The sequence below is a fragment of the Cricetulus griseus genome, chromosome 7 (genome assembly GCF_003668045.3).
Source record: "Cricetulus griseus strain 17A/GY chromosome 7, alternate assembly CriGri-PICRH-1.0, whole genome shotgun sequence".
NCBI lineage: Eukaryota > Metazoa > Chordata > Mammalia > Rodentia > Cricetidae > Cricetulus > Cricetulus griseus.
Genome location: NC_048600.1, coordinates 118,262,360 through 118,277,862, shown reverse-complemented (window position 1 = coordinate 118,277,862; position 15,503 = coordinate 118,262,360). Strand labels below are relative to the sequence as shown.

General features: G+C 51.0%; 1 protein-coding gene across 1 annotated transcript in view; it reads right to left on the bottom strand.

Moving 5' to 3' along the window:
* Positions 1 to 7,748, bottom strand: part of Mrc2 (mannose receptor C type 2) — a 57,130-nt gene extending 49,382 nt beyond the window's left edge. Inside the window, exon 1 of the mRNA XM_027427860.2 lies at positions 7,625 to 7,748. Coding sequence (XP_027283661.1) covers positions 7,625 to 7,748 — 124 coding nt within the window. The remainder of the gene's footprint in view (positions 1 to 7,624) is intronic.
* Between the last annotated feature and the right edge of the window lie 7,755 nt (positions 7,749 to 15,503).

Below are 15,503 nucleotides of genomic sequence, written 5' to 3'. Positions count from 1 at the left end.
GGCCTTCCATAGGGTGTCATCAGAGTTTATCGTATCCTTTGGGATAGGGCCTAGGCCCAACCCCGTGTGTCTTGGCTCAGGGAGTATTCCTCTATGTGGAATGGGCTCCCCAAGTCCACACCTATTCGTTCCAGCATTTAAAAGTGAAGATTTCATCTTCTATCTAAGTGGTGTTTCTCAAATGTCTCTCACACCGAATTTTTACAATAGCTTAAAACTCTGACTTCTGGAGGTTAAGCCTCCTCCATTGGACTTTCTACCGTTTATCTAAGCCCAATACTGGATGTATTTCCAAGGTCATGATGTCATTTAACATGTTCCTTATTGTCTTTGGGATATTTGTCTGCTTGCTTTAATTTTTTCCAACTCAATAAATACCTACAAAACACCACCGTGTCTCAGGCATTGAACCCATCCGTGGGGATGCAGCTTCCAGGTAGAAGTACAAAACACCTTGCTGAAAGAGGGTAGCAAGGGAGGAAGCAGCCACGCCAGGGCTGGGGAGGGCAGCAGCCATAAAGTCCAGTAAAATTCAGAGGGGCTCGAGAGAGAGGCTTCTGGCTGAAGGCAACTGTCCAGCCTCGGGCACTCATGCACAAGTATAAGACAGGCACAGAGACAGACCTGAAGAAAACTGGTACCACAGGCTCTGAGGAGAGCAAGCATACTGGGTCAGCCTTGTGTTTAGCATTGCCCACTCCAGGGACCAAAAAGTTCCCAAGGCACCCTCAATGAGGGATAAGTAAGGAAGTGAAATCCTGCAGAAGAGAGTGTGGTAAGTAAGGACCTGAGGTAGGCAGGGCCACTAAGAAGAGAGTGTGGTAAGGAAGGACCTGAGGGAGGCAGGGCCACTAAGAAGAGAGTGTGGTAAGGAAGGACCTGAGGGAGGCAGGGCCACTAAGAAGAGAGTGTGGTAAGGAAGGACCTGAGGGAGGCAGGGCCACTAAGAAGAGAGTGTGGTAAGGAAGGACCTGAGGGAGGCAGGGCCACTAAGGGTGGGATTCCCCTTCCCCAATTTGATATTGATATTTACTTTTTACATTTTATATTTACAGGTGACTTTCGGATGCATATAGGCTTGCAGTGACACCAAAAGCAATTGGTCCAGGGGCTTTGGGAATGGCCCACGCATGAGGACCTGAGGTTGGCTGCTGAGCACCCATGTAAAAGTCTGGTTGTAGAGTGGTGGTACACCTGCAATCCAGTACTGGAAGGGACAGGAGGACCTTGGAGGGCCACTATTGCCCAACTGACTTTGCATAGTTTTTTGTTGTTGTTTTGTTTTGTTTTGTTTTCTCAAAAAATTACTCTCACTGGGTAGTGGTGGCGCACACCTTTAATCCCAGCACTCAGGAGGCAGAGGCGGGTGGATCTCCAAGTTCAAAGCCAGCCTGGTCTACAGAGCAAGTTCCAGGACAACCAGGGCTACACAGAGAAACCCTGTCTCAAAAACAAACAAAAATTACTCTCATTTTACCCTTTATTTGAAGAGATTTATTTTTTTATTTCATGTGGATGAGTGCTTGCCTATATGTACATAAGGGTACCACATGTATACCTGGTGCCCACGGAGGCTGAAAGAGGGCACTGGGTCCCCTGGAAACTGGAGTTACAGATGGTAGTGAGCCATCTGACACGGATGCTGGGAACCACACCTAGGTGTTGTGCGAGAGCAGTGAGTGTGCTTAACTGTGCTGAGCCATCTCTCTAGCTGGGGCTGAGGGTGTTGAAGACTGTGTTTTACCATATTTGAACTCCTTGATATTCATGGGATTTCTTTCTATTTGTAATTAAAACTGCAATAGCTTAGTGCCTGATAGCGTACCGAACGTGTACCTCAGCCATCTATCATCTGACTAGTGTGTGACTCCCATGCAACCCCCTACAAGGTGGGGTGTTCTCATTCTCACCCGACCAAAGAAGACACCAGAGCCTGAGGCCACACAGCTGGTCAATTAATTCTGGTTTCAAGGATTCTGCCCATTAATACATTCAGAGGACTGAGAGGGAAAGGGAATAGGCTAGACCACCCTTGCCTGAGTCAGCAGGACAGTACCACACCAATTACCCTTCCAAACACCTTGTGGACATCAGAGCTTGACTTGAGTTTTTCCTGTGAAATAGTGTGGCTTGAACCTGAAATGTCCCTGAAGGATCATCTGTCAAATAAAGTCTTGTTTGCCCAAGTGATGGGATTTGGGGAGTTGACTTGACTCCGAGGTCTCAAACCTAATCAATGGATGGATCCTTGCTGAACCTAACATATTGATAACATATTGGGAAGTGGAGTCTCACTGAAGGAAGTCACTGGGGACTGAGGTACTGCACCTTGTCCCTGGCCCTTTCCTCTCCCTGCTTCGCCAGCTGCCATGAGGTAAGCAGTTCTCCACCACAGCCTCCACCATGATTTTTGGCCTTGCCTCAGCCTCAAAGCAACTAGACCAAGTGACCATGGACTGGTCTCCCGAAACTGCTGACCAAAGGAGCTCTCTCTTCCTCTTTGTTTGTCTCGGGTATTTTACCACAGCAATGAGAAAAACTAGCACAACTCTCAGCCCATCACGGATGCAACTCACTACATCTCTTTGGGGTGCTTCCCGAAAAGCACAAGCCGCACCATCCTTCGCTGTTCTAAGGTTTATAGTTGGTGGTGATGTCTGGGATTGTCTTACCTTATAGGTATTCTCAAGATCCTTGAGTCTTGAAGAAAAACTCAGGGGGAGCCAGGAAGGCCAAGGGAAGGAAGGACCTGCTTGGCAGAAAGAACAGCGAGCAAAGGCCTGGAGGTGCGAGGGAGCAGAGCATGCTGGGAAAGTGACAGGAAGGCCTGGGCCAGGGGGCTGGAAAGCAGCCGCTGGTTAATGGCTGTCTCCTGGAGGATGTGATACACAGCCAAAGGAGCTGAAGGGGGCAGAGGCTGTCAGAAAGTGGGGGTCACGCCAGTGGAGGATTTGTAGTTTCACTTTTTAAATTAAATTTTTATGGGTATGGTGTTTTGCCTTGCATGTACATCTGTGCCCTGTGTGTGTTTCTGGTGCCCTCAGAGGCCAGAAGGTGTCAGATCCTTGGGAACTGGAGCTACCAACAGCTGGGAGCTGCATGTGGGTGCTGGAATCAAAACTTGAACCTCTGGAAGGCTGCTCTTAAGCACTGAGCCATCTCTCCAGCTTCAAGGGTCTGTACTTTGAAGGTGCAAAGCCAAGGGCCCCAGGAGAGGACAGAGTGGTCCCGAGGACTAAGCATAGAGAGAAACCAACCACGAGAGCTCCAGCTGGAGCCACCGTGCTGGCCTGGAGGAGGCAATCCAGTCTATTTGCTAGGGCGTTGGTGCTGACTGTCCCCAGCATTTCCTGGGTCACACATCACCATGTAACCCTCCTCTAGCCTACCGAGGAGTAACTAGAGTCTGCAGAGCTCAGGGTGAGTTCCAAGAGCTGTGTCGCCACTCCAATGGCTAACCCCACCCAGATTTATAGGGCTCAGTCATGGGAAAGGGGGCCCTCCACTTCTCATGAAGGGCTAAACAGGAAGACACATTTCCTGCCAGTGATACCCCAGGCCCCCAAGTCCAGGGAGCTCCTCTCCCCCCACTCAGTCAAAGAGCTGAGGGGCGTGGCTGAAGCCCCTTCAGGCATTTGGCACTCCTTGGAGGGGAACCTCCTTGGAGGGGAACCTCCTTGGAGGAGAACATACCAGGGACCCCAAGGACAGGGAGAGGGAACTTAGTCTCTGCCTCCTGGGCCCATGGAGATGTGTGGGAACCGGCTGACAAAAGAGGGCTGTCCACCCATGCTCTTCTCCACTGTCCCTCTCAAGAGGGTGTTATGTTTGGGTGTGACAGCTTTGGTCTCCAGTGTGATGTTTGGAGGGAGTCTTTTGATTAGAGCATAAGGGCTTTAAGCTAACGGTTGGATGGACCACTCCAATGATGGAATGACATTATTGGACCCCTAGGAAGTAGAGCCTGGTGGAGGAAGTAGGTCACTGGGAACAGACCTTTAAAGGTTGCACCTTGTCCTCGGTGCCTCACTGTCTTCCTGGCCGGCATGAGCTGGGCAGCCTTCCTCTGCCGCCATGACCCTTTGCTATGCTTCTGCCTCACCACAGGCTCAAGGGCAATGGAACCAGCTGGCTTTACGCTGAAGGCTGTGCAGCTGAGAGCCAACATAAACCTTTCTTCCCTAAGTTGTTTAGATAAAGCAACTGAGTCTCGGTGACAAGCTGGCTAATACACAGGGGGTTCTACTAGGCTTAGAGCTCCAAGGCAATTTTCCTGCCTTCTGCAGCGCTTTCACTCCTGACTGGCACTGCTGGGCTTAGGTGTTCACCCCTGCCTCACCTGCGTCCAGTCCTGTTTACCACTTTCTTGTGGTGAGATCTTGACAAATCACCAAACAATTCTAACACGTGACTCCCAGGGTCTGAGGTAAGGCCTTCTAAGGGTTAGGAGACGTCCCGAGCCACAGCCATAGAAACAACCACTTTTATTGGTGTTGTCACTTTGTCCGACTCAAACTAGTGATGAATTTAAGAGAAGACCCTGAGAAGTTCATGGCTCTTCCATCCTGTCTCACAGTCATGCCAACTCTCGGGCATCAGACCTCTCTGGTATAAAAACATTGGCACCAAATCCAGGCTTCCTCCTCCCCTGCATGCAACATCACCTTGCCCAGGTGAACTCGGGATAGAACAGAAACCCAGCTGGAGCACAGTGGCCTTGGCAGCTTGCTAAAGCCAGGAAGGCAGCCTTATGGGGAAGGACAGGGCTTTGCTGGCTGGACATAGTGGCTTGTCTCGTGACTCTGGCGGCAATGACAAGTCCCCAATACCTCTCAGAGGGAATGAGGCACCTCTGTGTGCCCTTTAGATAGAAGTCCTTTACCACAGGAGGACTCCACAAGGTCTCCTGCCAGCTCCACCCAGACAGTAGCCCCCTCTTCCATGTTTGTAGTAAGAAAGCATCAGCACTTCAGGCAGCTGCAAGTGGAGCCTTCCAGGCACCTGGCCAGTTTCCATCAACCTTTCCTTCAGGAACCCAGGAAGCCTCCCCATAATTCAGCAGCAGCCGTCTCCTTCGTGGCCTGCTCTCTCTCCCTTCTGGCCTCCCCACTCTCCCCAGACAGCCTTTCCTCCTTGGACCACTCTCTCCTCTGTCTGTAGTCATCAAGCATCCCTGGTCCTAGCCTTTCAGTTACTAGATGTGCCCAAAATAAATCATCAGACTCCCCTTAAGACTCCATTTTGCACTCTGCAAAATGGGTCCAATGATACCTAGCTCTTTGGGTTATCATCAGAGCTAAAGGAGAAACTGGACTTAACAGGGCTTCCAGGCTGAGAGAGGGCCCTCACCAACTGAGCCTTCACCTAACACTAACGGTTCAACCTGTGTCATTCTGGAAGATTTCCTTCCTTTTCTCTAAGGACACCTTTTAACTCTTGTAAAGCATGTGGCTTGGTGCTGCATACATGGAGAATGGACCAGTATTGCAGTAACAACACGCTTTACCTGAGGAAGTAAAGATGAATTCTGCCATCCTATGTCCAGAACTCCTACAGCCCTGTCACCTCTGACCTCCAAGAGAGCTGCAGTATCTCTGCAGTCCTGAGCCCACTGGACTTCCTGCTGGTGATCAGGCAGCTACAAAGCCGCAGCCCCTCCCCCAGGGGGCCTTTCACCCCAGCAATAGCCTGCCAGGCAAATCCTACCTACTTCCCACAAGCATTTCCTGGGGCCACGGTTTCCCTAGCCAGTGGCCGCCTCTCATATCAGGCTCACAGCGGCAAGAGCCCATAGGGCCTGCACCAGCCTCCCATATGGAAGTTGGGTGCTCCTGCCCCCACCTGCCAACTTCCAGGATTCACCTGACACTTGTGTGCACTGAGAGGGGAGTTGTGTGATGCTGCCCTCCTGTTCAGTTGCTTCAGTGGAGGCTCCTCACCCCAGCTGCCTTAGCCCAGGCCTGGCATGGGTAATCCAGACAATGCAACCACCCAGGCTATGGGTATTTCATGTGTAGGACAGACAACCTGAGAGTGAGCGCAGGAAGAGACAGAAGCAAAGATCAGGAGGCACGGGGACACTGTAGGCCTCCTTTTCCTCCCTAACTGGGCCCCTCATCAGGCACCTCCACCCCCCTGTCAAAAGCTCTCTGGAGGAAAAGACCTAGTCAGCCGTCTGGCCCAGCTCTTTCCCAGGGCCTGGCTTTAAAACCCAGGCTAGGGCTCTTGGAATGGCCATCCTTTCCCTCCCTCGAATCCAGCAGTGCCCTGTTCTTTAAGGTGGAGAAGACCAGGAGTAAGGGACAGGCCTCCGAGTCTGCTTCCTGTCTGTCTAAGCTTCAGGTCCTTATGTGACTTGGGTCACCCCAACCCTTCCTTTCCTTTTAGTAGATGCCCACAGCACACCAGGCCACTGTGAAAGGCCTCAGACTCTCCAGCCCCCCGCCCCCCAGCACAAAGCTGCAGTCCCATCCCTTTCCACTCACCCCAGCCCCCAGTGAAACATAAAAGGGGTTTGTGGAGGCAGCACCCAGCGCTTTATTTTTTACTTCTGAAAATCCTCTCAGGGAGGAATATCTACCCCACCAATATTCGGTGTCTTGGTGAGAGACCTGTCTGACCTCACATTTCAGTCTCTTCTTGGAAAAAGAAGAAGAAAAAGAAGGAGAAGGAGGAGGAGAAGAAGAGGAGGAGGAGGAGGATGAGGAGGAGGAGGAGGAGGAAGAATCAGCAGAAAAGAGAAGGGGGGCTTGTATGATTGGTTTTTTGTGGGCTGTGGTTTTGCATCTTTAGAAACTCTTTTGCAGCTTAAGATTGTCCACTCTGGAGAAGTGCCAGTTTAGTTAGAATTGCTCACACAAAGTGAGAGCACGAACACACACACACAGGCGCACACACAGAGATGCACACACACTCGGCCCTCTGACATAAAACTGTACCACAGGATTCCATTCGAACACTACAGAAGTTGTATGCCACAAGCCGTCCTTGAAGACCAAGAAAGAAAATATAAAGACCCTGCCAGACGCTGCACAGGCGCCTGACCCTCACGTACGGAGTGTGAAACAACGCGCCTCTGGCTCTCCGGGTGCATCCCACCCACCAAACCGGACCAGCTCGGGGCGGGCGCCGGGGGTCGCCCGGACGCGAGTCGTCGCCAGCCCTCCATCTCCCTCCCTCTCCCTCCCAGGCCTCAGTGCCCAGGATCCCCTCCCCCGCCGCCTGCCACATCTGGTTCCACTCAGGTCCTCCCCCACCTCCAGGCGCGCTCCTCCTCCCATCTCCTCCCTCGCTCCCAGAAAAGCGGAGGCGATTTTTAAAAACCCAGACACACACACACACACACACACACACACACACACACACACACACACACACACACACACACACACACACACGCCCGCACACTCGCGCACACACACACGCACACACACGCACACTCGCGCACACACACACGCACACACACGCACACTCGCACGCACGCACACACACACACACACACACACTTACACCTACCTCCAGAAAATAAGGGAGTCAAAAAAAAAAAAAAAAAGAGGATAAAATCAAGAGGCCCCACTTCCCCTCGGGCCCGCCCCCGAAGTTGGCCAAGTTGGCAGCGCCTTACCCGGGAGGGCGGCGGGGACGGCGGCGGCGTCCCCCGGGTGGCCGAGATGCAGTCCCCCGAGAATCAAGAAGCAGCGCAGCAGGTGACGAGGCCAGGGCTCGAGGGCAGGTCGGATGGGCCCCATCTCTGCGGCGCTCGGAGGACCGGGGGCGCACGGCCGGGCTGCGCGCAGTGGCGCACTGATGCTGGGCTCGGATGACCGCCGGCGAGGGGTCGGGACGATGTGATGCCTCCCGGAGAGGAGGAGGGAGGAGGCAGGCCCCGAGGAGGGAGGGCGGAGGGAGGAGCGCCGAACCCAGGAGGAGGGTTTGAGGGGTAGAGGGGAAGGGAAGTGGGCAGCGTGGGAGGGGAAGGAGGAGTTGCGGGGACGCGGGGCTGGGGACCCGGCCGCAGGGGCCGCGCTTCAGGAGGGAGAGAAGGGGATGGCAGGAGAGGAGGATCAGCGCGGTCCACAAGGACCGTCCCCAGCGTGCGCTCTTTTATCTTCCTCCACTCTGCTCCTTAATTCTTTCCCGCCTCGTCTTCCCTCTCTTTTCAGCCGGGGCCTGGAGCCCCAGACGCTGCGTCACAGCTTCTCCTGCTGGCGCGGGCAGCAAAGCAACTGCAAAACTTTCCGCAGAACTTCACCGCGTGGCGAGACCTGGGCTGCTGCGAGGCCTGGCCAGCCGAGGACCGGGACGCGCGACTGACTCAAGTGGCCAGACCTGGGCCGCCAGCACCCTCTCCATCCTGCCTCTTCTGCCTGTATTTAGCCGCTAACCCCAGCTATTTTCTTTCCAAAGAGGACCCCCTCCCCTAGTCTGGTAGGGAAGAGGAGGAGCCCAGAACTCCGCCACCCGCGCAGAGGTTGGGGGAGGGGAGGGCTCCTGTTGTTTGGGAGCAGTGCAGACAATTCTTGATCGTCATGTTTCAGCATGTGTGTGACTCCTGTTTCGGTGTCCTTGGCACAAAGTGTGCAACACTTGAGTTAATTGGAGTCCCGAATCCAGAGACCTGGGACAAAAAAAGGTCCACTGGATGTCTTAGAAGACCGACATCATTCCCACCAGCTGGGGTGCTGGCCGGTAGCAAAGAACAAAATGGAAATTTCAAGAAGACAATCCAGTTACTTAGTATTACGCAACAGGTCAGATGGCAGCACAGAGCACTGGACTGAGAGTCTGGATTTTGAAAGGCAGCCCACACCTACCCCCGATTTCCCAAACAGTTTTGGAAGAGTTGCTTGGGGCAGGGTTAAGACAGCACGAAGAAGCCTCAGCTTCTCCCATCACAAGTGATCAAAACACTGTAAAACTGTAATATGTTTTATTGTTTCCTGAACTCCCCACTACGGGGCTTTTTTGGAAATAACAAGTGTGACTTTTTATTACTCCTGCTGTGGGTAATCTTTCCCTATCTCTGCAATATGGCTTTGCTCCTTGGTCCTTCCAAGTTCTGGCAGCTGAGATTCTTGGCTTAATATAGCCCACTGATTGCAGGGCCCCCAAAGGAGCACCAACAGGCCCCTGGAGAGGTTTCACTAGCCACACAGCCCTTAAAGTCAGCCAAGTTCAAAACCCCTACTCCACAGCTAGCTTGAGCAGGTCAGAGATTGGCTCCTGGGGATTGTTCATGGCCTCACTGCCCCCTGGGGTCCTACCTTCTTGGTTTGACATGTCTTGGGGGTTTCTATACACACTTGGCCATGCTGGGGCTGCCTTCTCTTGACACCTTCCCTCCTTAAAAGGCTTGTCATCTTTGAGGTTTTTGAGAATCTGCCAGCTATGTCTAAGCTGCATCTCCCTATCTGAACAGCCTAAGCACAGAATGCTTCTGGAATGGAACTGGATCCCTCCTCCACCAGCCAGAGGAAGTTTTGGTACTGCCCTGCTGGCAGAGCACAAACCAACACCCTGTAACAGAGCCCCAGATCTTAGCACAACTGACTCCATGATGGAATGTCATTCAGGCTGTAAACCTCAGCATGTAGACAGCACCACCTGCCAAAAATGAAAACAAAAACCTAATCCATCAAAGTCCATAGTTCTGGGAAAGTCTCTAAATGTACTAACCTTGCTTTTTGGCTTCTGCAATTCTGCTTCTGGCTAACCGTTCTTGTTAACTGAAGTATGTCAACCCAGGACATGGTTTTTGTGCTTAAACGCTCACCCAGAGAAAGGCTCCGGGCTTTAATAGGATCCCAAATGCCCAGTGTAGTCACTGACTGGCTAATAAAAACTTTCTATTGGCTTACACCAATGTCCGAGCAGTCTTCTCTGGTGAACACCCCACAGCACCCTGGTATCATCAATGTGACATGGTTCTATCGAATTGCATTAGTCCTCTGCTGTCCCCTCACCAAGCATTACCCTGTGCCAGCTGCTGGGAAAACAAAGGCATGGTCACAGAGTTGTTGTCTTGTTTCACTTGATGGAAAAAACAAACTTTTCACCATATCCCAGGCTGAGAAGAGTGCTGGGGGTGGAGGGTGGGAGCAAGAAGCCCGAAAGTGCACCATGCTAGCAGAGTCTTGTTGAAGGCACCCGGGCCTGTTCTAGTCTGGGATGGTCACTATATGCTGCTAACTGGCCATATCTGCCATGTCTGTGACTACCATCTGGCTTAGATCCTGAGTAGAGAGTAGGGTTAACTGGACAGTTATCCTGCAATGGTTTCTGGCCCAGTTCTCCTCGGCTTAAAGACCCTATCAAGCCAACTGTGGTGGTATATTGCTGTAACTCCAGCACCTGGAAGACTGAGGCAGGAGGACTGCTTAGAGTTCAAGACCATCTTGAAACGTAGTTTCAGGCCACCTGAGCCATCGTATGAAACCTTGACTCAAAACAAAAACACCAACCCACGGTCTAGAACTCATTCTAGGCTGAGGGGTTGTCTCACATATGTGTAATCCTCATGTTTTAATAGCAAGAGAGGCTTTTGAATATATAAGATTGAAGGCCACTCAACCTGGAGCATACAGTAGCAAACAACATAAAACTGTCCTCTGACCTCCACACGCTTGCTTTAGCAGTCACACACACACACACACACACACACACACACACACACACACACACACACACACACACACACCCCAAAATGATCCTGTGGCTTGGCTGTCAGTAGAACATGGTCACAGGCTGTCAGGAGTGCTGGGTGTCATGAGGGCTGAGATTTGAGACTTTTTTTGTCTTCTTATAAAAAAAGTACCAGGGCCTGTGCCCATGGCCTACTATGTAGTGGTGGGACAGTTCCTAACTGACAGCCTGTTACATGCCAGGTACCTGGCTAGATGCTTGGCACTTAGTGGGTCTCCTTCTGGATCTGGAGACTTGATACTAAGATAGCACTTGCTATAGTGATACGGGAACTGAGAATCGGCTCTGCAGACTCTGACAATGCCCTTCAAATGTTGACTCATTCAGTCACAATGGGCATGGCAGGATGGTTTCATTAGGGTAGTGTGGTGGAAGGACCCCGAACTCTGGAGTCAAAAACAGGAATAAGAGTCCAGGTTCCTTCATTCACCAGCTGTGTGACCTTTAGTTTAGCAGTGCTGTTCTCTCTGAGCTCACAGTGACTGGTAAAAGGGGCCATGATTCCTACCAGTATTAAGGCTTAAAACACATTCCACGGCCCTGAATCTACAGAGCCGTTCAGGAAATAGAATCCTCTCCCTATTGGTCTTTGCTGTTTGGACATCAGGAGGTCTCTCTTACACATGACCCTTCACCTCACCTGCCTTGTTCCCTCTCTCAGTAAGATCTGTTCAGGCCAGATTAATCATGATTGAGACACTGGGTCCCACAAGAGGAAAATATAATCTCCCCTTGTCGCCAGAACCTTTCTTGGTTTAACTATGTGCAAAAATGGCATACCAAAGTGTAAACAAGTCCCAATAGAAATATCTTGATGCCTGGTGTAGCTGGCTAATAAATGACAGTCAGTGCAGAAGCCTTGGAATGGGTGTCAAAGGTGGGTTGGGTTTTGTCCCTATCCCCACCACCCTTCACTTAGCCACATGTCCTTCAACAGTCACTGCCCCTCTCTAAGTCTCGGGACTCTGAGATAACATATTGGTGTCTTTACTCACTGTACTTAGGGATGTTTGCGTTCTCTTTCAGCAACTTCTATAGTCAGTGATGCCCAGGGAAGCAGGACCACCTAGCAGGCCAGACCCACAGCAAAGCTTGGGAAAAGAGGAGAGACTGTGTGGAAGTAAGGGGTGCCTGGGAGGAGGCTTGTAAGACCGGGCTGGCTCCTGCTTGAAGCAGCTAGAAGTGTGAGCCCAAAGAGACTCACGGGACTGTCCCACTCCACACCCTCTCCAAGCCAGTCTTGCCCAGCTCAGACTGACGTGGGTGGGCCCCACCCTTTCCATCTCCCCTGGCCCTGATACAGCAAACCCCCAAAGGCTACTCAGGCAGAACTCTTCCACAGCACAGAGAGGGTTCCAGAGACAGTAGGCTAAAGGAAAAAAGAAAAACTATGGTGCAAAGACAGCTCCAAAATGTCCAAGTTTGGCTCCAGGCTGTGAGGTTTTAGGGAATTTATCGTTTAACCTAAGGGAACCATCCCTCCCCTGTCCCATTACTGGGGAGCACTGTGGCATTTGTCATCTCTAACCCATCATGGCCACCTATGAGAATTCTGTCCAATGTCCCTAGGTCCTTCCCCTCTCTCTGGAAAGACTGACTCCCTCTATGTCTTGCTCAGATTTAGCCTAAAGTCTGTGTTCATGCAAACTACTCCTTTGACTGCCAACCTGCCTTTTAGCTCCCAGAGGCTAAAAGATGGCTTCAGTCCCTTCCAGGATACAAGAGGTACAGACTTCCTCCCCAAGTCTAGAGTCCAGACTTTGACTCCCAGGAGTTTGGGACACAAACTCCTACTTAGAGAAGCCACAGGAATGTTACCAGTTGCCGTCAGCAGGACCCTGGAGTAGGCTCAGAGGATACAGACTCCGGACTGGGAACCAGGCTGCTACAGAGTCTAAATGCACAATTCTCAAATGTTCATTGCCTTTAGCTCCGTTTAGGAGTCACAAAGACCCAGACACAAGCTGGCGATGGAGCTCAGGGAGGGGTAGAGGCTCAAGTGAGGAACCACAGCAAATGAAGGAGGGGCCCAAAGAATGAGCTGAACCCTCAGCCACAGTTGGGTGGGTCGGGAGTCTCCAGAACTTTCTGTCACCCAGCTGGTGCGTGGGTGTCACCTGGGTGCTCTCCAGCCACTCCCTCCAACCTGGAGTGCTGTGTCTCTACCCTGAGGACAGGCTGAAAAAGTTGTCCACTTCACCTTTGGAACTTCTCTCCTCTGGTCCATGCTTGTAATCTCAGAAGACTGAGACAAGAGACTTGCTTGCTATGACTTCCAGGTTAGCTGGGTCTACAACAGTGGCCCAGAAGCAAAAGGAAAGTTCAAAACACTGAACTGCCCCAATTCACCCTTGGCCTTTGGTGGAGTAGAGCCCTAGAGGAGCCAAGTGGCTTCGTCCAGCTGGCCCACAGTCTCCACTCCAGGCTGAAGAGGTTGGCCAGCCCTCCCCCAGCCTCCAGCATAGCAGCAAGCAGTACACTGGGCACCTGGAGTTCTGTTGTTTCCCAGACGTTTACTGAGAGCTGTGCACGTGAGTCGAGCACTATTCTGTGGAGTGTGGACTGGGTTGAGATGGTAGTTATGAATCGAGCACTATTCTGTGGACTGTGGACTGGGTTGAGATGGTAGTTATGAATCGAGCACTATTCTGTGGACTGTGGACTGGGTTGAGATGGTAGTTATTATATCAGGCTGTGGGTTGCCATCCATGCATCTTCTTATTTTTATTTTTTTAAGACTTTTATTTTTGACTACGTGTGGTAGCGTATGCCTTTAATCCCAGCACTTGGGAGGCAGAGGCAGGTGGATCTCTCTGAGTTCGAAGCAAGCCTGGTTTACAGAGCGAGTTCCAGGACTGCTACATAGAGAAACCTCATCTTGCAAAACAAAATAAAAAAAAAATTTAATTTTAGCTGGATGTAGTGATATACACAGATCCTATATTCAGGAGGCAGAGGCAGGAAGAGTTCAAGGCCAGCCTGGTCTACATAGCAAATTCTAGGACAGCTAGAGCTATATAGTGAGACCCTATCTCAAACAAAACAAAACAAGAAATAGTAGTAATAATTTTTTAATGTGTATGAGTGTTTTGCCTGATTGCATGCCTGTGCATGTGTATGTGTGGTACCTGAGGAGACCAGAAAAGAGTGTCAATAACCTGTTACTGAAGGAATTAAACTTGGGGGTTCTATGAGAGAGCAGCCAGTGCTCTTAATTGATGAGCCATCTCTCAAGCCCCTTTACTTTTTTTTTTTTTTTTAAGTTAGGATTTCTGTGTATAACAACAACTCTGGCCTGGAACTCACTTTGTAGACCAGGCTGGCCTCAAATTTAAGAGATCCACCTGCCTCTGCCTCCCAAGTTCTGGGATTAAAGACATGCTCCCCCACTACCTAGTAGCATCCAGCAATCTGAACAAGACTGAGATTCAGGACCTGACCTAGCCACTCAGGCGCCCCACTCAATTCCTCACTACAAACTGCACCTAATATGCTATCTCTTGAGTCCTTGGTATCACCACCAAGGTCCCTCCCCCACCTATCAGGCTTGACTTGTCCCTCACAGGCACTCAGCAGCAGGCCAGGCCACTCACATTTCTCCAGCAGGCACTGGTGCAATTAGACAACCTGATGAAGTGAGGACAAGTAGGCTAAGGTATCACCAGAGCCCAGGGGCACCTTTTGAGCTCCCAGGGTCGGCATCTCTCATGTATGGAATTCACCATACTCCTGAGCGCAGCATTTGATGGACACAGGTTCTCTATAGCTGTGTCCTGGGTTGCTATGAGAAATTTACCCATGTGGCATTTATGGTCCTGATTGTAAGCTGTGGAGTGGTGACCTGAATCTCACACAAAGCTCCACTGTCACCATTCTACAATTCTAAGCCTGGGTAGGTTTTGTCTGACTAAAGCAATGCTCCGTATCTTCCCTCTGCTAGCAGTCAAGACAATGCCCCGCAGATACATGCACAGGGCAACTGATCTAGATAACTCATTAATCTTTCCCAGGAGATTCTAGGTTCTGTCAATTTGACAGTTAAAACTAACCAGCACGACTCCTGTTGAGATTGTGGGAAGCTCTAAAGAGTCTATAGACATAGGCCAGGCAGTGGTGGCACACGCCTTTGGTCCCAGCACTCAGAGGCTGGTCTACAGAGTGAGTTCCAGGACAACCAGGGCTACAAAGAGAAACCCTGTCTCAAAAACAAGAAACAAAACAGAGTCCATCGACACGGAGAGCTGTGGCTTCTGGAGCTAATTTGGAGGGACATACCTTTCTTATCTTCCAGCGGCAAGACCTTACTTACCCTAGGGAATTGGCTTAGTGACAGAGACAATGACTAGCCATACCTCTTGTTGACACATTACACCCCATGCCACCTTCAATGCAGAGAATATCATTCCCATTTATTCATTTAAGGGTTTCTAGAAGTGAGACAGGAAGAACTATGTCTTCCAAATTTGTGTGAGTATTTGTTTATGTGTGAGGGTGAACATATGTGCATGTATCCAGCCCTGTGTGTGGAAGCCTGGTCAACATCAAGTGTCTCCTTCAGTTGCTCTCCACCTTGTTAATTTATTTTGAGGCAGAGCCTTGCTACGTAGCCCTGGCTTGCCTGGAACTCATTATAGACCAGACTGGCCTTGAACTCAGGGATCCACCCATCTCTGACTTCCAAGTGCTAGGATTACAGGTGTGCACCACTATGTGGGTGTTGGGGAATTTAAACTCAGCTCCTCATGCTTACCTCACAAGCACTTCACCAACCAAGGCATCTATCTCCCTAGGCCCTGTGGCTT